Source organism: Lissotriton helveticus, chromosome 6 (genome assembly GCF_964261635.1).
Source record: "Lissotriton helveticus chromosome 6, aLisHel1.1, whole genome shotgun sequence".
In the NCBI taxonomy this organism is placed as follows: domain Eukaryota; kingdom Metazoa; phylum Chordata; class Amphibia; order Caudata; family Salamandridae; genus Lissotriton; species Lissotriton helveticus.
In genome coordinates, this window is record NC_136067.1 from 1,489,188,204 (window position 1) to 1,489,214,263 (window position 26,060).

Genomic DNA, 26,060 nt, shown 5'->3' on the forward strand with positions numbered 1-26,060 from the left:
CCGGACCGGGACCGCTCTCGACGCGGGGCCGACACCCGGAGCTCGAGTAGCTTGCGGGACCGCTCCCGTCTAGCTTTATTCGTCAAGGCCCGGCAATCGACGCAGGCGTCCACGTCGTGGTCCGGGCCCAGGCACCGGAGGCAGAGTCGGTGATGGTCCGTGACCGACATCGTGCGGTCACAGCCGTCACAATTCTTAAAACCGGGCATCCTACCGGCACCTTAGAGTAACAGAAAGATTCAAAAACTTTGGTCAAAAGACCGGAGTACTGCTCTTCGGATCTGCGCTAACTGGCGCGGAAAAAAGAAGAACTGACGTCAGCGCGCGGAGGCGGCATCTATATACTCCAGCGACGTCATCACGGCGCACAACGCCGACGACGGACGCGGAGCCGCAGGAGACGCCTGCACACGACGCCTGCCGACGCGCAGGGGTACTGCTACGCAAAAGTTTCTGGATCCAGACTGACGCCTGGGGATATTCTAAGGTAAGGAATCTAATACTAACCTGTTTCTTTCAGATATATCCAGCAGATGTAACGGAATATTGCTTTAAAAAATCTGTCATTCTTAGAATAAGTTACAGGTGAAAATGATGGAACAAATGGCAGTTTTTTTCAACTCATTTGCAACTGTTAGTTTCTATAAAAAATCCTGAAGGATCTCCACAAATTACCCCTTGCTCAACTTTTCTGAAATGTATAGCATTCTAGGATCCATTATTGCTTTTGTATCCAGCTCTACCATTAACTGGAAGGAGGTTGAAAGCACAAAAATAGAAAAAAAGTTATGTCCCAGTAAAATGTCAAGACTGTGTAAACATTTTTGGTTTCCTGACAAAAGTCTGTCAGTCCCTGAAATCTGGGAAGAAGGTGATTTCAGCACCACAGACCCTTTGTTGATAATGTTTTCAGGGGAAAAAACCAGACACTTTTATCTGCAACACTTTTTTCCCTAAAACAATTTCCATGTATTTTGGCTAATTTATGAGTCCTCTCCGGGGAATCAACAAACCCTGGGCAACTTCAAAGTACCCTTGATGTTGTAAGAAAAGGACACAAATTTGGTGTGGATACCTATGTGGTCAAAAAGTTACAGGGGCCTAAGCGTGAACTACCCCAAAATAGCCAAAAGCACAAGTTACTTACCTTCGGTAATGATATATCTGTAAGAAACAGTAGTTAGTATTAGATTCCTTACCTTAGAATATCCCCAGGCGTCAGACTGGATCCGGAAAATTTTGCGTAGCAGTACCCCTGCGCGTCGGTAGGCGTCGTCTGCGGCTCCGCGTCCGTTGTCGGCGTCGGATGACGTCGGAGTTCTTAGACGCCACCCTCGCGCACTGACGTCAGTTCTTATACACAGCTTTTCCGCGCCAGAAAACGCAGAGCCATGATAAAAACCAACACTGGTGCCATAAAACTAGGGCCCTGAAAAGGGATGACCTTAACCCTAGATATCGGTTCGCAGAACGGGGAGGATGGGTGGGGCGGTAGGGAATCTAATACTAACTACTGATTCTTACAGATATATCGATACCGAAGGTAAGTAACTTGTGGATCTGAAAGAAACAGGTAAGTATTAGATTCCTTACCTTAGAATAGATACCCCAGCAATACCAACCTTGATGGTGGGCCTGCGAACCAATGATCACACCAGAAAGTCCTGGAGAACGGAACGGCCGAAGAAGCCATCTCTCCGGACTTGACTGTCCAGGCAGTAGTGTCTTGCGAACGTGTGCAGCGAGGCCCACGTAGCTACCTGACAGATGTCCTGCAAGGGGACTCCACGAGCCAGGGCAGTGGTAGCCACCGTGGCCGGAGTGGAATGGGCACGCAGCCCCACAGGAGGGTCCTTTTTAGCCAAAGAATAACAAGCCTTGATGCACAAGACGACCCATCAGGAAATGGTTCGTTTGTGCACCGCCCGTCCCTTTTTTAGCGCCCACGTAACCAACAAAGAGTTGGTCATCCACCCGGAACTGGTGTGTGCGATCCAGATAGAAGGAGAGCACACGTTTTGGGTCCAGACGGTGGAGCCTCTCTTCCTCTTTCGAGGGATGCAGAGGCGGAAAAAAGGTGGGCAATGTGATCGACTGCCTGATGTGGAAGGCTGTGACTACTTTAGGTAGGAAAGAGGATCGCGTCCGCAACACAACTATGTCCGGATGGACAGAGAGGAAAGGAGGTTTAGAAGAAAGGGCCTGGAGCTCAATCACTCTCCTGGCAGAGGTGATGGCAACCAGGAATGCAGTCTTAAGGGTAAGACGACAAAGAGGACAGTTATGAAGTGGCTCGAAGGGAGCGCATATCAGATAAGTCAAGGTTCAAGTCCCACTGAGGCATCACGAAAGGAACAGGAGGGAACATATGAGTGATGCCCTTCAAGAACCTATTTACAACTGGGGACTTGAACAAAGAGGGATGATCAGGTAGCCTTAAGAAGGTGGAAATGGCAGAGAGGTAGCCCTTAATAGTGCCCAGAGCAGAGCCCTGCTGGGCAAGAGAAAGAAGAAAGAGGAGAACCTCAGAAAGAGGGGCAGAGAGAGGATCCACAGCCTTTGCTGTGCACCATGCAACAAATTTGTTCCACCTGCAGGCGTATTCCGATTTTGTGGAGGGACCCCTGGTTGCCAGAATAACATCATAGACTTCAGGAGGCAAGTCAAATGGCCTCAACTGTCGCTGCTCAATCTCCACGCTTGGAGGTGGAGGCTGGCAGGTTCGGGTGGAGGACCGTCCCCTGCTACTGCGACAGAAGGTCCTCCTGAAGAGGCAGACGAATCGGGGGATCGACTGACATGCTGAGTAGCTCGGGATACCAGTATCTTCGTGCCCAGTCCGGAGTAACAAGGATGACTGTGGCCCAGTCGCGCCTGATCTTCTTCAGCATTCTGGTCAGAAGTGGTATAGGCGGAAAGGCGTACAACAGCCCGCAACTCCACTCGCGACTAAAGGCGTCGCCGAGCGAGTGCCGTCTTGGAAATTCCAACGCGCAGAACTGATGACATTCCGCGTTTTCTTCTGTGGCGAATAGATCTAACCAAGGCTCTCCCCACTGCTGAAAGAGACCTTGCACCACCTCCGAGTTCAGATGCCATTCGTGATCCATCATGCACCGACGGCTGAGTTCGTCTGCAGTGGCATTCAGGGAACCTGCTAGGTGTTGAACCACCAGGGTCACGCCCTGATGTTCCAGACACTGCCAGAGGCGCAGAGCCTCCTGGCATAAGGTCCACGACCCCACCCCGCCCTGTTTGTTTGCGATAGCAACATGAGCTCCTGAAACCAATACTGACGAGGCCATCTGGGAGCAATTAGGAGGAGACGGCAGCTCTCCAGTTTCATTTTATGCAACACTCGTGGAATCAACGGGATTGGAGGAAAGGCGTAGGCATAAATCCCTGACCATCGCATGGACAGGGCATTCCCTCTTGATCCCTGTTGAGGGTATCTGCTGGCGTAATACCGGCATTTCTTGTTCTGTTGGGTCGAAAACAAGTCCAACGTTGGCTGGCCCCAAGTCTGAAATACCTTGTTCAATTGAGTGTTGTCCAGCTCCCACTCGTGGCAATCCAACAAGGATCTGCTGAGTTTGTCTGCTAGGGTATTGTGTAGGCCCTTGACATGTTCCGCCTTGAGAGTTATGTTGTGAAGTGTCAGCCATTCCCATAACTCCTGAGCCTCCTTTGAGAGCGTAGCTGACCTTGTCCCTCCCTGCTTGTTTACATAAAACATGCTGGTGGTGTTGTCCGTTTGGACCAGGACCGAAGACCCTGCGATTCTGGGAAGGAACACTTTTAGGGATAGAAAGATGGCTCTCAACTCTAGACTGTTGATGTGACAATGTTTGTATTTCTGAGACCATTTACCCTGCAATTGCAAGTCCTGGAGATGACCTCCCCAGCCCTCCATGGACGCATCTGTCGTTAGAACGAAGTCCGGAGGACTTTGCAAGAATGTTAGTCCTTGTTTTAGATTGTGTAGTTGCGTCCACCATTGAAGAGCATCTACCATGCTTGGGGTGACTTTGATGATGTCCTCGAAGGAACCTGTCGCTTGTTCCCACTGGAGATGTAGCTCCTCCTGTAGAGGCCGCATTTTGAGATGCGCCAGTGGAATGAGATTTATGGTCGAAGAACACATTTCCAGAAGTGAAGCAAATAGGCGAACAGAAAGTGACTTTCTTTTTGAGAGTTTTATGACCAATGTCTGTAGACGGAGCTGCCTTTCTTGACACAAGAATGCCATGCATTGTATCATGTCCAGACGAGCCCCTAGGAAAATCAGGATTCTTCTCGGAAGAAATTGAGATTTGTTTTCGTTCACAGTGAGACCTAGGGATGCAAAGAGATTGCGACACGCTGCTATGTCACTCTGTACTCTGCACTTTGATGGACCTTTGACTAGCCAGTCGTCCAAGTACGGGAAAACCTGGACCCCTGAAGAGCGTAGTGCTGCGGCCACCGGGGCCAGGCACTTCGTAAAAATCCTTGGAGCCGACTTGAGGCCAAATGGGAGTACTTTGAAATGATAATGGGCACCAGCCACAGTGAAACTGAGATACTTTCGATGTTTTGGGTGAATTGGGATGTAGAAGTAAGCGTCTTCCATGTCCAAAGAAGCCATAAAATCTCCTTCGTTGAGGCAACTTAGAATTTCCGAAAGAGTGACCATGCGGAAACCCTGCTTCTTGAGATATCTGTTGAGATTGCGCAGGTCCAACATCGGTCGCCATTCCCCTGAATTCTTCTTTATGAGGAAAAAACAGGAATAGAAGTCTGTCCGCCTCTGATGAACTGGAACTTTTTCGATAGCGTTCTTGAGGAGCATTGACTGAACTTCCTTGAACAATAAGTGAAGACGAGGGGGAGGGGGACCTCTGGGCGGAGTCTTTGGTGGTTTGGTGACAAACTCCAGGGTTTGTCCATGTTGGACAAGGTCCAGCACCCATTGATCGGATGTAATATGCTGCCACTGTTTTTGAAAGCCAGATATTTTCGCGCCCACAGGGAGGGAAGGAAATAAGGTTGGCCCCCGCCTGATCTCATTGTTTTCTGTGAGTGTCTCGCCCTTGATTGTTTGTGCGCTTTCGTCCACCTTGGCGAGAGAAACTAGCTGTTCCGGACTGGTGATAAGAAGACTGATAATTCTGCCGGTATTGTGGCTGATATTGTCTGCCTTGTTGGTAATAGCTTCCTCTAGAGGAGTATCCACGTCCTCTAGCACCTCTAAAAGATCCCTTTCGTGTACTGTAGTGAACCTAGGGATCTTGCGGTGTCAGTGTCCGTCTTGATTGCCTGGAGAGCCTTGTCGATGTGTTTCCCAAATAGAGACTCTCCGTCATAAGTCATGTCCAGGATCTTTAGTTGGACCTCAGGCGGAAAGCTGGTAGCCTTTAGCCAGCCCTGACGTCTGAGAACTGCAGCTCCTGCCAGTTGTCTAAAGTTTGTATTCGCAATATCCAAAGCGCAGTCGATGGTTTCTGCAACTGCACGTTCCCCCTCCATTAAGGTCTTGCGAGCCTCCTGCCTTTTATCTTCCGGGATTAGATTAATCATACCAGCCATGTAGGACCACATTTGGCAATCATAGCACCCTATAATCACCAAAGAATTTGCAGCTCTGATCAAGGCGGCAGCCATGGTGGGATTTTTTTTACCGATAAGGTCCAAACGACGCCCTCCTTATCTGGTGGTGTAATGATGGGGGTGGCTGGGTTTTTCGAACATTGTTGTGCGGCCTGCGAGACGACCGATTCCGGCCGCGGCTGTCCAGTGAGGCATGAAGGGCTATTGAAAGAAGCGCAATATTTTTTGTGAATCCATGGTAACACGGCCGGCACAGAAGCAGGATTTTTCATCACTTTGATGCCTTCTTTCCAGATATAATCTATAATAGGAATGGCTCTAGACACCTTCCTAGTTTCTTCTTTAAAATCATGAAGAAAACATTCAGTCTGTTCCACTGTTACTGGTAGTTGAAATCTAGTTGCAGCTCGCTGCATAAGATTATGGGACCCACCTATGTCTTCAGGTGGTGAGTCTGAAGGTTGTGGAGTTGGTGGAGACGGCATGGGAATAACATAACTATTCCACGGATCTAACGGAGGATTATCTGGTAACTCGCCCTCCTCTACTTCTTCATCCGAAGAAGTATCAGGGGTCTGAGTAGGCAAATCAGGTTGTGGAGTTTCCGTGACCGGAGACCTAGGGGGTGGAACCTCAGGTTGAGGAACGGGAAGGGCAGGTTGGGGTGGAAGCACGACTTGCTGTGGGGGAAAACGTTGTCTATAGTCTGCCAGCATGGCCTGTAAATCCTGAATGAGGCTCGGTGGCAGATGGCTGGATTCTGAAGGACGAGATCGCCTTTGGTATTCTGTCTGATGAGGCACTACAATGTCCTCCTGATATTAATGCTCAGAATAGTCATCATCCTCCTCATCATCCTGGCACTTCATGTTCAATTCCGAAGGATGGTGGGCTATCCCAAAAGCTCCCTCATTGTCATCATCCTCAAAATCATCCTCCTCTTCATGAGCATAAGTCTCTAAGAGATAAGAGGGCGTAAGTGGCGAGATGTAGGAGCCTCTGGTACGATATTAATTGAACATTTTTTCAAGAAAGTGGCGTAGAAAAAGCCTGTATTGTGGTTGGAGGCTTTGCTGAAGCAGCATCTATTGGTCTTGTTGGCACCGTTGACAATGGTGACCTTGATAGCTGGATTGTTGCAAGCGTCGACGACGGAACCATCGTCGACGGATTCATCATCGACGGACTCGACGTCGACGGGACCACCGTCAACGGACTCAACGTCGACGGGACCACCGTCGACGGACTCGACGTCAAAGGGACCGCCATCGACAGACTCGACGTCGACGGGACAGCCGTCAACGGACTCGACGTCGACGGGACCACCGTGGACAGACTCGTCGTCTACTTCATCGACGAGCTTATCGTAAACGGACCTTGCTTCTTTGTCGACGAGATGCTCGTCGACGGTACCGTAGATGACTTCCTCGACGGGGGCTTCGATGGTGTCTTGGGCGACGAGTGCTTCTTCGACGATGAGACTGTTGTCGACGGATCGTCGACGAGGGTTCTTTTAGTCACAATGGAGATCTTAGTAGACAGGATAGGAGAGGTGATGGCTGTGGTGGAAATCATAGCCGTCGACGAAGGAGCAGAAGATGAGATGGTAGTCACAGGTGAGGAGACAGAAGAGGTCTTACTCACAGTTTTCTTTGTAGATTCCTTGAGAGCTGGGGCTTCAGGGAGAGATGATGGAGATCTCTGTGAAGAGCCCGAAATGGAGTGGGAGGTTTTAACATGTTTTCTCCCCTCACTTGGATAATCCTCTTGCGATCTTGCCCTCTTACTTGAGGTCGAAGCTCTGTCTTCATCATCAGTAGAAGAGGATTTGAGCCATAAAAGGACTCTGGCCTCCCTATCCCTTAAGGTCTTGGAAGGGAAGGTGCGGCAGATCTTACAATTGTTTGCCTCATGTTTTGGATAAAGGCAATAAATGCAGTCCTTATGTTGGTCATCAACATGGACCCTTTTCTTTTGACATGTTCTGCAAGGTTTAAATAAGGCCTTTTTGTCAGACATCCTGAAGTAGAGAAAAAAATGAGTAAAGACTCAGGGAGACTCCCTTCCACACGACGTGCGGTGAAAATCTGAGGAGAACTGGCTCTGCAGAGAGGGTTCTAGAGGTTGCTGTGAGCTGATTGGTTGGAACAAAGACTTTGGTCTTTTTAGCATAATGAGGTAGATATGCTACTACAATCTAGGCCTCAGGGCTTTATCATAGGGCCTACTACTGTAATTTACTTTTGGCACTGCTTTTTTTTATACAATGAGACTCCCGCCACGGCGACGGGGAATGATTCAGGCATGTGAATCTATGAAAGATACCCCAATACTGGATAAGTGCCTTCTGTGAATACCAAAATGGTAGTAAGTTTAGGATTTTGTCTTAAGTTAGTTCTGTGAATCGGGCCCCTAGTGGCTGGAGCTGCTTAATTAGGAACTTGGAGATCCAGGTTTGAACCTTGACCTGGGCACTGGGCTTAAGACTTTTCAATTCTGGACAAATCAATTAATCTCCCTGTGCCTAAATATGTGATGTGTTTTGTGTAATCCTCACTTGATGTACACAATCTTGTAGATCATCTAACAATCTCCTTGTACTGTAAACCAGTCCATAGCTTCCAATCTATGGTTCACGATATTTGATTACCGACACATACATATTTTATGTTGATATAGAAAGACATTACTACGAAAGTAGATTGTAAAGCGATTATGAAAAATCCTGATGCAGAGAAAGGATATTACTGTGAATTCAAGTTTAAAGCAGCTCCAACTAAATTGGCTCAGAACTCGAAACAGAATTTACGTTTTTTTAACGAAATTCAATGGAATGTTTATATATGTCACTTAAACCCAATGAGTTTATGTATAAGATCATCACACACTTACATCCGCAATGATATACATACATTTAAAATCAACCAAAACTTGCCATGCTAAATCTGTTCTTTGACAATGCGATTAATTCTTGGTCTCCCGGTACACAGATGTTCAATCCAATAGGCAACAATCTTTTTAGGGCAGCAACGATGAGAGATGTCTGCAGAGAATATCGGTCCCCTTTTCGTTTCATTTTCTTCCGCTCCTGATCAGAGACAGATGTCTGAAGAGCAAAGATAATGCAGTCAGTGTCTGAACCGTCGTAAGGAGAAAATAATGTTACACTTTGTTACTTTCAAGTTATCGTGCTTACAACAAAGTTCTATTGAGTATATAAAGATAAACTTTGACAGCATGACAGTGAAAGTAGCATAATCATTAAATGAGATCAGAATACACAATTAAGAAGAAGGATTTCAAATAGAAGTAGGCTCAGATAATGAGCTCATTCAAGAACTGGAGAATTTATCAGGATAGGCTTTGCTTCAGAAAACATCATACCAACTTCAGAGCCCAAATCGAGTTTTGAAAATGTTAAGTGCTCAAATCCTGTGCCAAAGCACTGATAGTTCTGAATTTTTTGAAACAGGAAGAGATTATAAGAGGTGGGGTGTGAGCTAGAGGTGTTTTGCCCACAAGAAAAGCTTTTCAAGATTTGCAAAGCTTTGCAACCTTTGTAAAGTGAGAAGTCTGTAAACCTCGCAAATCTTCACAGCCAAAATTAAACTGTTGTGGCTACTCTCACACTAACTCTTTCTTCAATGCCCGCTACACCTTCAACTAAGTGGTATTTTTTCACTCATTGCTAGAGTAGGCAAAACATAGGGAGATAGGATTTGAGAAAAGTTGATACATTTCTTGTGCAATACCTAATGCACAAACAGCAGCTGCAAAAACGTGGGCATCTACTATTGTTTACTCTAATATTTGCAGTAAATCTTCAACTACTATTTAATTGGTGTAGTAGCAGAGGAGCACTCCTTATTATCTGTGACAGTCAAATATTTTAGGAATACACAAACATGCACAAACTATACTCATGGATTTTACGAGGGTGGTCAATATGCGTAGCTAAGTCATGTCAGATTGTGCATTTGCATAAATAAACTTGTTTCTCGTATCTTTTCCATATGAAAGTGTTCCTTGCACTATTCCACCTTCACAAGGCATTTTGCTCTTGAGTTTCACAGAACTAAGGGCCAGATGTATGACCAGTGGCCATGTAAAAACACTATTTTGCAAGTCGCAAATCATTGTGACTCGCAAAATAGTGTCTTTCGACTCGCTATTAGGAAGGGGCATTTCCTTCCTAATAGCGACTCTCTAGCCATGTATGTATGTTTAGCAACCGCAATTGCGATCGCAAAACACTCGCAATTTACTGCCTTCCTCAAGAGTGTGGTAATGGAGTCACAAATGAGAAGGGGTCCCCTGGGGACCACTTCAACTTTGTGACTGGGTCTAATAATATTTTTTATATTTTTAAGGGCAGGCAGTGGTCCCAGGGACCACTACCTGCCCTTAAAAAATGAAACAGAAACGTTTCATTTTTTCTATTTAAATGCATCCCGTTTTCCTTTAAGGATAACGGGCTGTATTTAAAAAAACTTCTTTATTGACAAGCAGTTCCAGACATGGAGGCCTGCGGAGACCAGCATGCCACCATCCCTGGGAAGGCCAGCCATTCCCAATGGGGTTGCAAATTGCGAGTGGCTCAATAATATTCATGAGCCTTGCATTTTGCGACCCCATTGGGAATCGTAATCACTGTCTCTGACACTGTTGTCCATTCTAAACTGCGACTCACAATTTGCGACTCGCAATTGAGCGGGAATTGCGGTTCGCCATTTAGAATGGTCATACATCTGGCCCCCTATGTGCGTGCCTTTCTAAAATGGAACACTACATTGTGAACTGTGCATAAATCGAGTACAGTAAGAACACTGAATCAATTAGAGATTGGCAAGTCATTACAATGGTAAGCTGAAGAAGGTTAACTTCTGGATTAAAGGGGAAGATTACACAGGCAATATAGCTGGTAAAGAGCACAGTACAGAGCAGAGGTCTGTACTCACTCCTCCTGCTAATCCACATCTATATCAACAGACAGGTGGCATATTCCAACAAGCATTTGCAATGCAATAGGCCTCGCATTCACGGGAGTTTGAGCTACTGGCCTTGTAAATGACAATGCCTTTTATTTATGTTTTGGGTTTTAAACATGAATAAAAGGCATTGTCATTTACAATACTAATAGCTTAAACTCTCGCAAATGCCAGACCTATTGCATTGCAATAAAGGGCCTTCTCGACCACTGGTCAGATTATAAATATGAGAGGAAGAGACCGACCTGCGACATCTTCAAAGTAGTGATTAATAGTGCAGTGAAGAAGATGTGTATATGTTGTAAATTACACAGGCACAAAGTGTGAAGTGACAGTTACACGTGATCCGAGCTCTAAAACATTAACAAAGCGCTCCAACACCTTTCGTTCTGTGACTGCACTGCCGGGCTCATGAGGAAGAGCAGAGGGGCTATTTCCTGCCCTTTCTGTGATTTGAGTGTGCAGTGTGGCATAGCGTGATGTCATTGTTATCTTAGGCCTAATAAAAACACTCCAGTTGTAGTAGGGCCCGGGCTTCACCTCCTGTTGCAGGGCGGGCTGTGCTTTATGGCAAGCATGGAGGGAGGGAAGGATGGTCTCGACTGCAGCTCCGACCTCGTACAGTGCCCCTGCTATTACTAGTGAGTGAGAGGCACTTAGGTGGTGATATTGGTATTGGTGGTGATGGGATTGGTATTGTGGTGGTATTGGTGGCGGTATGGTGGTATTGGTGGTGGTGGTGTTGGTGGTGTTGGTGGTAGTGGTATTGGTGGTATGGGTGGTGGTATTGGTGGTGGTGGCATTGGTGGCATTGGTGGTATTGGTGGAGGTGGTGGTATTCGTATTGGAGGTGGCGGAATTGGTATTGGTGGTGGTGGTGGTGGTGGTGGTATTGGTATTGGTGGTGGTGATGCTGGTGGTGGTGATGCTGGTATTGGTTGTGGTACTGGTATTGGTGGTGGTACTTGTATTGCTAGTGGTGGTATTGGTATTGGTGGTGGTACTGATATAGGTGGTGGTGATATTGGCGGTGGTGGTGGTATTGGTGGTGGTGGTAATGGTGGTATTGGTGGTGATAGTGGTGGTATTGGTGGTGGTATTGGCGGTGGAATTAGTGGTTGTGGTGGTATTGTTGGTGATGGGGTTCTTGGTGGTGGTATTGGTGGTGGTGGTAGTAGTATTGGTGGGGTTGGTGGCGGTGATATTGGTGGTGGTGGTATTGGTGGTGATATTGGTGGTGGTGGAGGTGGTGGTATTGATGGTGGTGGTGGTAGGGGTCGTGGTGGTGGTGGTATTGGTGGTGTGTGTGGTATTGGAAGTATTGGTGGTGTTATTGGTGGCGGCGTTGTTGGTGGTGGTATTGTTGGTGGTAGTGGTGATTGTGGTATTGTGATGGTGGTATTGGTGATATTGGAGGTGGTGGTGGTATTGCTGGTGATATTGGTGGTGATGGTGGAATTGCTGGTGGTGGTACTGGTATCGGTGGTGGTACTGGTATTGGTGGTAGAGGTATTGGCATTGGTGGTGGTGGTATTGGTATTGGTGGCGGTGGTACTGGTATTGGTGGTGGTAATATTGGTGGTGGTATTGTTGGTGGTGGTATTGGTGGTGATGGTGTTATTGGTGGTGGTGATGGTATTGGTGGTGGTATTGGTGGTGGTACTGGTATTGGTGGTGGTGGTATTGGTATTGGTGGTGGTGGTGATATTGGTGGTGATGGTGGTATTGGTGGTGGTATTAGTGGTGGTACTGGTGGTGGTGGTATTGGTGGTGATGGTGTTATTGGTGGTGGTGATGGTGGTGGTGGTGGTGGTGGTATTGGTGTTGGTATTGGTGGTGGTGGTATTGCTGGTGGTATTAATGGTGGTATTGGTGGTGGCAAAGGTGATGGTATTGGTGGTGGTGGTTTTGGTGTTATTGGTGGTGGTGGTATTGGTGGTGGTGGTATTGGTGGTGGTGGTGATATTGGTGGTGGTGGTATTGGTAGTGGTTGTGGTAGTGGTATTTGTGGTGGTATTGGTAGTGGCGGTGGTATTGGTGGTGGTGGTATTGTTGGTGGTAGTGATGGTGGTGGTGGTGGTGGTGGTATTGGTGTTGGTATTGGTGGTGGTGGTATTGCTGGTGGTATTAATGGTGGTATTGGTGGTGGCAAAGGTGATGGTATTGGTGGTGGTGGTTTTGGTGTTATTGGTGGTGGTGGTATTGATGTTGATGGTGGTGGTATTTGTGGTGGTGGTAGTGATATTGGAAATGGTGATGGTATTGGTAGTGGTGATATTGGTGGTGGTGGTATTGATGTTGATGGTGGTGGTATTGGTGGTGGTGGTAGTGATATAGGTATTGGTGATGGTATTGGTGGTGGTGATATTGGTGGTGGTGGTATTGGTGGTGGTGGTATTGGTGGTGGTATTGGTGGTGGTATTGGTAGTGGTGGTGGTATTGATGGTGGTGGTAGTATTGGTGGTGGTGCTAGTATTGGTGGTGGTATTAGTGGTGTTACTGATGGTATTGGTGGTGGGGGTTGTGTAGACAGTGGTATTGGTGTTGGTATTGGTGGTGGTGGTATTGCTGGTGGTATTAGTGGTGGTATTGGTGGTGGCAAAGGTGATGGTATTGGTGGTGGTGGTTTTGGTGTTATTGGTGGTGGTATCGGTGGTGGTGGTATTGAGGTTGATGGTGGTGGTATTTGTGGTGGTGGTAGTGATATTGGAAATGGTGATGGCATTGGTGGTGGTGATATTGGTGATGGTGGTATTGATGTTGATGGTGGTGGTATTGGTGGTGGTGGTGGTAGTGATATTGGTATTGGTGGTGGTGATATTGGTGGTGGTATTGGTGGTGGTGGTGGTATTGATGGTGGTGGTAGTATTGGTGGTGGTGCTAGTATTGGTGGTGGTGGTATTAGTGGTGTTACTGGTGGTATTGGTGGTGGTGGTGGTACTTGTGGTGGTGATGGTATTGGTGGTGGGGGTTGTATAGACAGTGGTATTGGTGTTGGTATTGGTGGTGGTATTGGTAGTGGTGGTATTGGTATTGGTATTGGCAGTGGTGGTGGTATTGGTGGTGGTGGTATTAGTAGTGGTGTTGTTAATAAAACAGGCATTTTGAAAACAACCCGTCAGGTGGCTTTAGTACAGATGACATGTAACACAGATGTGCTGTTGTCAGCTTCAGCCCATTAGCACAGGATTATGTGTTGCCTGGAATTCACATGACTTAATTAGCTAATCATTTCTAAATCCATTTTACTTGGGGTGTGGGGGGGTTGAAATAGACATGAGATAATGCTGGGTTAAAGTGATTGAAAGCAGGTGCCCGTGTTATGGGGTGGCCTCGGTGCTTAAAAAAACACAAACGGTTTCAGCTGAAGCAGCGCATGGCTGCTCTACAAATGTCCTCTACAGGCACACCTCTAGACAAAGCAGATGTAGCAGACCTTGCTCTAGTAGAATGAGCTATCAAACCTTCAGGAGGTTCCTTCCCCGCCAGAGAGTAGCATATTTTGATACACAAGACAATCCATCTTGATAGCGTGCACTTGTGCACCGCTTTGCCTCTTCTGGCGCCAACAAAACCCACGAAGAGCTGGTCATCAACTCTGAACTCTCTGGTTCTGTCCAGGTAGAAGCTCACCGCCCTCTTAGGGTCCAAGCGGTGAAGTCTCTCCTCCTCCTTAGAAGGGGGCGGATAGAAGGTAGGAAGGGTACTGGACTGCCCCAGATGGAAAGGGGTTACCACCTTAGGCAGAAAAGCAGCCCTGGTCCTGAGTACCATTCTTTCATCATGAATGGTCAAGAATGGGGGCTTTCAACTAAGAGCTTGAAGCTCATTTACCCTCCTTGCCGACGTAATCGCAATCAGGAAGACCATCTCAAGGGACACCTGTGCAAAGGCTCAAAAGGTGAACCCATTAAGAAAGTAAGCACAAGATTCAAGTCCCATTGAGGCACAATAAAAGGAGTAGGAGGAAATGTATTTGTAAGGCCCTTTAAAAACCTTAAAGCAATAGGAGACTTAAATAAGGACGGCTGATCCAGCAGAGAAATGCCGACAAGGCGGATAGATAACCTTTGACCATAGCTACAGCAAACCCTTGCTGAGCCAAAGAAAGTGCAAACTGAAGTATGTCAGACAATCGAGCCTTCAAAGGGTCAATGGACTTCTCCCCACACCATGATACAAATTTGACAATTGGGGATGCATCGCGAACACTGTACTACATTGACCAGAGTCCTTAGGGGCGACACCGCCGGTGTGTGAGTAGTGTGCGACCCCACCCCCATTTGTAACTTTAAAGCTCCCATGAGCAGTGGACTGACGAGCCTGGGATCACGAACCTACGCGCCCGAGTGGTACTATACCTGGCAGATATTGGCAGCCATCGGCAACCCCAGTACATGCCTATCCCTGCTGACGAGGGGTGATACCCCGAAACACGTGTCCAGGGATGGCGAAGACAGCGAAGATAGCAGAAGATCGAAAGATGATGCATCGCAAACACTTTACTACATTGACCAGAGTCCTTAGGGGTGACACCGCTGGTGTGTGAGTAGTGTGCGACGCCACCCCCATTTGTAATGATACAAATTTGGACCACCTATAAGAGTAGATGGACTTGATGGAATGATGCCTGGCTGATAAAATGACATCCACCAGGTCATGTGGGAGAGAAAAATAATTCAGGTTGCCACGTTCAATCTCCAGGCATGAAGGCGTAAGGTCTGGAGGTGGGGGTGTAGAACCTGCCCCTCCATCTGAGAGAGGAGGTCTGCCCTGAGATGGAGACGGAGCGGAAGGCACGAGGAGAGGTGGAAAAGATCTGTGTATCACACCCTTCTTGGCCAATCCGTGGCTATCAATATAACTTGGGCCCGGTCTTGGCGTATCTTCCTCAGAACCCGAGGAATCAAGGGTATGGGAGGAAACGCGTAAAGGATTTATGAGTCCCAACTCAACTGAAGAGCATCCCCCAAAGCTCCCTGCATCGGATACTGGAGACTGCAGAATGACAGGCAGTGAGCATTCTCGTGAGTGGCAAACAGGTCCACCCGAGGAGTTCACCACGTCCGAAAGATGTGATGAACCACCTCCGGATGAAGCCTCCACTCGTGGTCGGCCGATATATGCCGACTGAGACTGTCTGCACGTACGTTCAGAACTCCGGCCAGATGATTTGCCATCAGACAAATCTGGTGGTCCTGAACCCAGGACCAGAGATGCAGTGCCTCTCTGCAAAGACACTGCGACCCCACCCCTCCCTGCTGTTTGACATACCACATCGTGGTCGTGTTGTCCGTTAGGACCTGAACCGACCGACCACAAAGGGAAGGGAGGAATGCCTTGAGCGCCAAACGCATCGCCCGCAACTCTAGAAGGTTGATGTGAAGAAACCTTCCCTCTGGAGACCAAAGACCCTTGATCTCCAGATCCCCCAGATGAGCACCCCACCCTAGAGTGAATGCATCCGTTATCACTGTGGCCACGGATGGAAGCAGATGGAAGGGCTTTCCTTGAGATAGATTGCCTTCTACGCTCCACCAAGACAGATACGCCGCAGCTTTTCTGGAGATCCTCACAGACTCCCTGTGATCTCCGTTGTGCTGATACCACTGCCTGGGGTGTCTTCATGTGCCAGTGTGCATGGTTGACCAATAGAATGCAGGATGCCATCAGACCGAGCAGACGAAGGACCTTAAGGACTGAAACGACCGCTCTATTGTAAAATAAAGGAATCATGTCCTGTATGTCGCGAATCCTTTGAGGTGCAGGGAATGCCCGACACACAGTAGTATCCAGTACAGCAACTATGAACAGGTTGCGCTGGGAGGGCACCAGGTGATATTTGGGTACAATTATCGAAAAGCCCAATCTGTACAACAACTGAATTGTGACTTGCAGAAGATGGAGAATCTTCTCTGGAGATTCTGCTTTGATCAGCCAATCGTCCAGATAAGGGAATACTGGTATCCCCGACCTTCTGAGATGTGCTGCCACCACAGCCATCACCTTGGTGAAGACTCGAGGTGCAGTAGTAAGACCAAACGGAAGGACCGCAAACTGGTAATGTTAGGAACCCACCGTGAAACGGAGATACTTCCTGTGCGACTTCAGGATGGGGATGTGAAAATATGCATCCTGCAAGTCGATCGACACCATCCAGTCTTCTTCTAGCAGCGCTTGAAGAACCTGCGCAAGGGTGAGCATCTTGAACTTCTCCTGTTTCAGAAAAAGATTCAAGACCCTGAGGTCCGGGATCGGACGAAGTCTGCCATCCTTCTTGGGATCAGGAAATACCGGGAGTAGCATCCCTGACCCCTTTCCTGCTCCTGAACCACCTCTATTGCACCTTTTCTTAGTAAAGCCAGGACTTCCTCCTGCAGACGTAGCAGGTGGTCCTCTTTGTAAAACCCTTGGCAAGGAGGGTAATTCAGAGGGAATTCCCGAAAGGGAAGAGCATACTCATTCTCCACGAGATTGAGAACCCAAAGGTCCAATGCGACCGATTCCCAATCTCATAGAAAATGGGTAAGCCGACCCCCTACAGGACCCACATGATCCAGAATGGCGGATCTAGGGCTGCTTTGCTGAGGTCGGAGGGGGGTGGGAAGAGGAGGAGGAGGAAGCTTGACGTCCTCGAGGACGAGCCCTTTGTCTGCCTCTGTACGACTGGTACAGCGGATTCTGCTGTTGCTGCTGCTGTTGCGGTTGCTTGTAAGATCGAAAGGAAGACCTTCCGAATCTTCTGTACCTCTTACTCACAGAACCTCTGGACTGGAGGCCCAAAGATCTAGCCGTTGCTCTGCTATCCCTAAATCTCACCAAAGAAGCATCCGCCTTTTTCCCAAAAAGGCCCGAACCATCAAATGGCAGATCTACTAAGGTAGCTTGGACATCAGCAGAAAATTAAAAAGTCTTCAGCCAAGCTGCACTCCTGGCGGCAATAGATGACCCAATGACTCTCGCCACAGAGTCAGCTGTGTCCAAACCACTCTGGATGACTTGGCGAGCAGCAGTTTGAGTATCAACAAGAACTTCATTGAAGTTCTGCCTGTCCTCCTCAGGAATCTTAGGGACCAATTGCTTCACAAAGTCCATCAGAGCATGGATGTAACGCCCTAAAAGACAAGTGGCGTTTGTTGATTTGAGAGCCATGCTAGCTGAAGAAAAAACTTTCTTTGCCGACTGGTCTTGCTTTTTTGACTCTTTATCACTAGGCACCTGAGGGAAGGCACCTGCAGATTTCTTGGAGCAGGCTGCCTGTACCATCAAGCTATCGGGTGAAGGATGGGAGGATAAGAAGTCCGGGTCTCCAGGAGCCACCCTTATATCTCCTCGCGACAGCTCTCGAAACTGCTGGAGCCGTAAAAGGCTTACGCCACACTTCCAAGATTGGCTCTGTCAACGCCTCATTAAAAGGAAGCAGAGGCTCTACCACTGAAGATGGGGAGTGGAGAACTTCCGTTAAAATATTTGATTTAAATTCCGCAGTCGGCAAATTTAAATTCAAAAGTTCAGCTGCCTTTTTGAAGACTACATTATATGGAGCCACATCTTTTGATGGGGCATCTGGAACAGAGGATAGCTCACAATCCAGAGATAGTTCTAAACCACTAGCCTCGCTCAGATCATCAAAGATTCAGATTCCTGCAGCTCACCTTCTTCCATCTCCACTTCTCTATATCTCTGTTCCTCTAGAAACCGTTGAGCTTCCGGCCTTGACCTCACCTTCGGGATCGGCGTCGGCGGATCCGCAACAGACTCTGATGGAGCCGGTGCCGGCGTCGAGCTCGGCGCCGAAGGACCAGGCTGCAGTGAGCGAGGTAGAATTGGAACCGGCGCCGGTGATGAAGGAATCGGCGTCGATGATCTCGGTGGTGCCGAGAGATGCCAAGACGGAGCCGGTGCCGGCATAAAAGGCATGAATGGCGCCGGAGCATACGTCTGAGGGACTCCCAGATTAAAGGCCATCGGACCCATGGGACCAACCGGTGCTCCAGAGGGGTACATGGCTCTCGAGAAGACTCCATACATTGCATTTAAATAATGCGTAGGGTCTTGCCCCGGGCCTGGAAATGGAGGGTTTGAACCCACAGGCCGCTCCTGAGGAGGCACCGGATTTGGGTCAACTTGTTCTTCGGAATGATGGACCGGAGTCGTCGAAACCTCAAACGGCAAAGGAGCCTCTTCCTCCTCTCGAGTTGGAGATTGAATCGACGTCGGGGACAAATTCGATACTCGAGCCGGTTACTGCTCTGGTGACCCAACAGACGATTGCTCACCTTCTGTTTCCTGTACAGCAGGTGAAGGAGAGACATAATCCCTCTGATGTCGACGACTTGGAGACTTCGACATCCGCTCCGACTCCTTCTCCGAATGACGTCGTGTCCCATGCGTCCTCTTCCTATGCTTCCTCTTGGATCGAGAAGCATGTCCCGAAGACGACCTCGAGGCCGACCTCGAATGAGACCTCGAACGCCTAGAACGAGACTTTAACCTTTTCTTCTCCTTCTTGCCTTTTAACTTTGCCACAAGAAGCTTTGCCTCTCTCTCCCGCAACGCCTTCGGGTTCATCTTCTTGCAACTGGGACAGCCTTGGACGTCGTGGTCAGATGATAAACACCACACACAATCTTCATGCGGATCCGTAATAGACATCATTTTCTTGCACTCTCCACAGGGCTTGAAACCAGTTTTCTTCGAAGACATCTTGAAAGAGAAACAAGAAAACACTGGAAATACTCGACAGTAACACAGTAACAATAGAGCTACTGAGGATCCCTAGAAAAACCGTTAGCGTCGACGACGCGGAAAAAAGGGAACTGATGTCATCATGCCGACGGAGTCCTATTATAGAGTCAGTGACGTCAGCGGAGCCGCGCGCAATGCTGTGCGTCTGTGACGTCGTCCACGTCGGCGTGAAGAGCTACAAAAGAATTTCCGAATGTTGCTGACGCACGGGATATTCACAGGGTGAGGAATCCACTGGCAGATGTATCCATCAGAACACTGGGCTATTGGCCCTGGCCTGGAACAATGCCCGGCACTGTGTGTCTATTTCAGATAAAAGGTACCCTCTTCAGTATATGAGCTAACTCACTTAGCCAAAATATGTATTAGAGAGAATGCAACAATGAAAAATGAAATAGAGTTTCAAATTGCTGCTTCATGTTTTCCTGCGAGTAGGGGCGCAACTAGAGCCAAATTTCGGAGGGGGGGGGGTAATACTTCCAGCAATGTAGAGCCAAATTTCGGGGATGGGAGGCTAATACTTCCAGCAATGTGTCCTTGTATAATGTAACTGGTGCTCATGTAAAAGTGCCTCAATACTTTCGGGTGGAGTTCGAGCTGTATAAAACTGTAAAAAAACAAAGCCTAAGGTTACTTTTCAGGAATTGCAAACACACTGTGGCAGCAAAAGTAATTTGCAACTTTAAGGAATAGGCAGAGTGGAGAAGCAGGGGCTCTAGAAACGGGTGAAAAAACAATAAAGCCTTGTATTCAAGTAAATGGTCTTTTATAGACTTGTGAAATACCTGGGTGCGGCTGTGATAAGACACCAGATCAGCCAACCCACAGCAACTCAAGAACTGTGTGTGTGTGGGGAAGCTGTCTCAGCCAGGGCTGACACATGACGGGGGGAGGGGCTGCAGCCCTTTGAGCCCCACGGGTGTTGAGCACCTGCCTGAGAGTATTTCCTGTCTGGCTTTGAAGAGAGGCCAGGGACACAAACTGGGTTGACAGTCTGACACTGCATCACACTGCAGAAGTCACTGCAGGATCCCTGAGATTCTTGTGAGTCTTTTAAGTGGGGAAACATTAACTGTCCACTCTCTTATAGGTGACACACTGCAGACGTGCTCCCCTGGGCCTGCTTTACCCACACTTATAATACGGCAGAGAAGCGCAGCCAAAAAAATCCCTCATTTACAAGATACTATAGGCCACATCCAAATGAAAGAATGATCACTGGCGTAACGAAAAGTGAGGGGGCCTCCCTGCACGGTACTTAGGGGGGCCCCCTCCAGGCTCAATCAGGAGCTCTCCGGGCCAGAGTTTAGTGCCGAGGGGGCCCCTTGGAGCTAGGGGCCCCCACCCACCGAGTGGGCTGCGGGTGCCTGTGTTACGCCCCTGAGAATGATGCCTTCAAATTGCACCAAAGTTCGAGTGAGAGCCATTTCTCCTTCATGCCCTTACCACAACCTCACCTCATCCTCTTTCCCACAACTGCTGCGTAATACATGTCTTACATACATTACTATTGACCCTGCTTCCTCTATATATTGCAGACTATGAATGTATCTATATTTTCAATAATCTAGAATACTACTTATCATCACCACAAATGTAGATAGCTCTCTCTTTCCTCTCTAATATATTTATTACGTCCTTTCTCTTACACTTGTGGATGCTGTGTCCTATTACCTTTTGTTGTAAACCCGCATTCCACTTTTTTGGGCCTAGAAGCACTACGTCAAAAACTCTAAAATACCATGAAAATACAATATTTTTGGAAAACTTATAGCTCTTGCCTCTATCCTACTTAAAACTCAAAACTGGCACTACACATACGATACATGTGCATTCATATTTAATGGGAGAGTTAAATCGTGTTTTTTGCAGAATTCTCAAGCCACTCTCCTGACTCAACTTGAAAGTGTGACATTTAATTTGTACATGACCAACAAAAACAAGTGAAATGAAAGGCCTGCCAAATCACACACTGAAGATGAAAAAGTCAACCTTAAGCAGGGAATAATAATACACTCTGTAAACTTTAGAGCATACCTACCTTTGACATCTTGGACTTGGTGTCAGTTATAAGGAAGGACATGTTGTTGATTTCATTTTGCACCACAAAGTTCTGTTCCTCTCGCTTGAAATTCTGAAAGTTACATAAGTCATTTTAGGTAAAGTACTCAGTGTGAGGACAACCAAGCATGGGTAGGACAAATATATAGTTGCAGATCAACTAATTGCTTGAAATTTGAAAGTGGCATAGCACACTTGTAAAAAAATATACTCTGTATACTAAACAGGTATGGTATCCTAAAAACGTGATTGCAACTCTGGCTGGTTGTTTTGCAGGGGCATTTATAGTATTTTTGTGATTGCTTCACTGAATACCAAAGCGGTACATGCTCCAAGGACATTCTGTTATTTTGCTGTCTGGAAGCTACATGGGAGAATGGCCTGGGTTATGGAGATTACTTATCGAAATGATTATGTGAGAAATTGAATTTTTGATTGAGAGGGGAAAACCCGACTGGAGCAATAGCCACAATCCTTGTCAGGGTGAACCACAAAAAGTCACTAAATTACCCAGGGCTGGACTGGGAACCAAAACCGGACCCTGGCAAAGTGATCAACCCCCCCCCCCAGGTGTTGAGGGTGCGGCCGAGCTGTTTGCCAGGGACGGTTCCAGCCGATTTTGTTGCAGGCCAATTTTGCAAAAACTGCCCTGTAACAAAAACGGCCCCACAGGGGCCCACCCTGGTAGCCCACCGGTAAAATGCCCGGTGCCTGCTACGATTAGTCCGGCCCTGAAATTACCTTGTCCTTAACCCTCTGATAGCTTGGCACAAAAGCAGTCAGACTTAACTTAGAGACATTGTGTAAAGTATGTATGCAACACACAACCAGTAACAAAGAGAAAACACAACACAATGAAATTCTCACACCAATTTAGAAAAATTGAGTAAACATAAAAATAAATAAAATGATACCAGAACAAATAAATCCAATCATTAGAACTGTAGATATGAAATGTTAAAGATATTAGACCAAAGTAGAGCCAAAAGGTGCATAATGCCAACCAAGGGTATCTGTTCACGCTGGACTGGGACTAAGTCAAACGTTCAGGCCGACCGTGATGGAGCACAGGCCAGACACAGGACCAAGTTTGGCCTGCAGAGGATTGTACTTTTGGTCCTTGGTGTTCGGTCTGCATGGCGTTGCTTTGCAAGGCTTTGCGTTGACCGACGTTGGTTCTGATGAAGCTATGCGGTAAGGCTTTGAGTCCCTCTGCGTCAATTACTATGAGCTGTGCGCCAATGCTTTGTGCCGCTCTCTGCCAGTTCCAGTAAAACTGACAGCCTCAGGTGAAGCTTTGCAGATTTTTGAATTGCTTCGCATCGATTCCAATAAGGCTGGCAGCTGGGAGGTGTTTCTTTGCAGAACTTTGCGTTGCTCTGCATCAGTTTCGATGAAACTTGCAGCTGTGTGATGAGGCTTTGTGCGTCTTCACTTCGTCTTGGATTTGGTGGGACATTCAGTTAGGCCAAAAGGAGTGCTCTCTGATGCCAGCCAAGGTCCTAGGACATGAGAAGGCACGTCTTGGGGATCAGGAGTTCATTCCATCAGAGGCCAGCAGGGCTCAGGTAGGTTCAGTTGCAGGTCCAGGCCGATCCGCAGCAGCAGGTCACAGTAGCGACTGTCGTCAATCTAAATTGATGTGGTGGCATTGTGGGGTTAGGGGAATAACTTGGATCTCCTCTCCTACAGGCATGCCATTGGCCACAAAGCACATGCTCTCCACCCAACCCAGATGCTGCTCTCATGCTATACCTAGCATTTAAGAATTACTGGGATTGGCCTGGGTAGGTTGGTCTGAAGCTCGCTCAGTCCAGGGATTTTGCGCCTTTTCTCCACCAGGCTGTGCAACACAGCTGGGTTGGAGAAATATAAGTGCACATATCTGTTTGTCTGTTAAAAGACAGTCTGCCAACCTGAAATGCACACTTGCAGTGCCCACCACTCCTCTTCCCTGCCATGGCCCCGCCATACCCTGTACTCCATCTTCTTTGGCTCAGTCAGAAATTGATAAATAAAAAGATAATAACATTGTTTTATTAATTTTTTTTTATCATGTGCTGGCTCTGAGAAGGGGGCGATGCTCCTCCATCATTAGAAAGGAGCCGCGCCTTGCAGGACAGCTGGGCAGTTATAGAGGGGGCCTTTAGAACTTGTTGTATCCCTCTTGCTCAGAAAAGGAGGTCAATCAGCTGTTCTTTGGAGTCCTAGGATGAAGAGCGAAGGTCCAGCCTTCCTTCTCAGACAGAGGGGCATGCTTAAGGCAACTGGGTAGACTGTGACTGAGATGCAGTTCTGCTGCCCCGGACCTTCATTCTGAGAAGGAATATAGCCCTGCAAGAGAAATGTGCAGGCCTGCACACTCAGACAGGCGTACATTTGTTAATGCAATGTGACCGGCTTCCTGACGTACAGTACCAAGGTATGGGGTTAGATCATTCCACCAGGCCTGTCAGTTGGGTACTCCCAACATGCTCTCTCTAGCATAGAGAAATTAGCGATAGATAGGAGTAATCTTAGTAACATTATGAACAATTAACATGGTTGAATTGTTTCTGTTTTCACCATTCTAATAATGCTTATAACAATGATTTGTCTCATCTTTCTGATAATCACAGTTCATGTTTTATTTACAAAGATTAGATGTTTTCAACAAAAACATTTCAAAATGCTTTATCATATCTTTTGAACTTGATAGGTGACCCAATGTTATCCTATGGGGGGGCGTGAAAGAAGAAAGCTGATCGCGTCCGAGTACAGATTGGAAAAGGGTGAATCAACACCCATTGTGCAAGTGAAAACTGATTTGCTCTCCATTGAAAGAATTGTTGGTCACATTTGATGCAGTCCAAAACGTTGTTCACACAGATTTTATCCTAGTGGTGATACTCAGAGTGGGACAGTGAACTTTGATCTTCAAGTTTCAAAGAATCAGAGGTGTTATACTAGAGAGGCTACCAATTCCGAGTGCTGTAGAGAACTCATTAATTAAGGCATGGGTTCAAAACATATCGACAACACAGCAATCACAAGCAAATGAATTAGACAGTTGTTCAGGGAAAGAATACGAAGTTATTAAAGATAAAGTCCCTGGTTAGAAAACAGCAGATTTTGCATGGTTGTCCAGCCCATTACTCTGGAATATAAGTAAATAAAATAGTTTTTGTTGAAAGTCCTCCTTGATGGGCAATTTGAGCTCAAAACTGCATGCATAAAAGTGATTATTACAATCTGTTTAATTGAGTCACAACAAGAAAAAGTCTATGTACAGTTTAATGGTTTATGTAATGTTTAGGTCTTCTTTTTTTGTATGTAATATGTTTTTGGTGTTAATTTCAATGCATTTGCAATAACGTTTTTGCAACAAAATGTCTTGATGAAGGAGGTTGTTGGTTGTATGGTTTTTTTTACATACTCCTTGATTAAAAATTCTGTTTTATATGACAAATATTTGAAATGATAAAAATATAAGGCTAACATTGTTATATGCCCGCTACTAATTAAAACAAGAGTGCTCATTATTACTGTGTGCTTAGATCAATAATAGGTTTCAGCATTTTTAGGTGATATAACTTTGTATCAGTGGCATGTTCAGAATTGTGATTTAAAGGCGGACTTTACCATTAAAAAGGTTTTTAAATTACAATTCTTTAGCAACCAAACTCGACATTCCTACCTACTCCAAATCTAACGTTATCACTTATTAAACTTGATAGGTGACTCAATGTTATCCCATTGAAGAGGTAGGCCTTGCAGTACTGAAAAACAAATGTAAGAGTTTTTCACTACTAGGAAATGCTAAAAATAAAAATACATGTCTAATTCTTTTTAAATGCCCTGCAATCTGCCCTATGGGTTGTTTAGACCCTACACTAATGGTGACTTAGATATTTTAAAAATGAAGGTTTCAGTCATGGAAGAGGTTTATTTTGCAAGGTCAAACTGCCAGTTTAAAACTGAAACCACAGGCTGCCATAGCAGGCCTAAGACAAGGTTAAAGGGCTTCTTAGGTGGGTAGAACAATGAGTGCGGCAGGCTCACTAGTAGCATTTAATTACAGCCCCTGGGTACATGTAGTATCACTTGACTAGGGATTTATAATGTGCCAAATTGGTTTAGGACAATTTCACCATGTTTAAAGAAGAATGCACAAGCCCCTTAGTACTTGTTAGCAGTGGTAAAGATTGCATAGTCCTAAGGCCCACAAAAACACATTTCTGCAAAAACAGGAGGAGTGAAGGCAAGCAGTTTGGGGAAGACCTCTCTGAGGCTGACAGGTCTAACAGATTCCTACATTGATTGGAAGAGAAGCATTGAACTTGCTAAGTTACAGGAGAACTAATAATGTGATGCTAAGGACAGCATACTGTTGATCATTTGCATCCAGATTAATATGTAAGTTTAATGAGAGACAACTGAAGGCTAGACCTTGTTTTTACAGAGAAAAAAACATGTATTGTAATCTTACAAACATTGACCAACATGGTGAGCATATCTGTGTTTTGACCAGATAACTAAACACGTTCTTAGCAACACAGGTCTGTGGAATTTGGTGTAGTAGCTTATTATTCACAAATTACAAAGGCTCTCTTCATAATTGCTCACATGTTTGGTTTCTCCAAACATTTTTGTTGAGTGTCTTTCTGGCAAAGGCAATCTGTTATGCTTGTAAAA

The 26,060-nt window shown here is 46.7% G+C and overlaps 1 protein-coding gene across 1 annotated transcript in view; it reads right to left on the reverse strand.

Annotated features, from left to right (window-relative positions):
* The window catches only part of RYR2 (ryanodine receptor 2), a 3,071,198-nt gene that overhangs the window by 944,540 nt on the left and 2,100,598 nt on the right, over positions 1–26,060 (reverse strand). Inside the window, exons 67-68 of the mRNA XM_078648003.1 lie at positions 21,367–21,459; positions 8,525–8,695 (exon numbers count right to left, since the gene is read on the reverse strand). Coding sequence (XP_078504129.1) covers positions 8,525–8,695; positions 21,367–21,459 — 264 coding nt within the window. The remainder of the gene's footprint in view (positions 1–8,524; positions 8,696–21,366; positions 21,460–26,060) is intronic.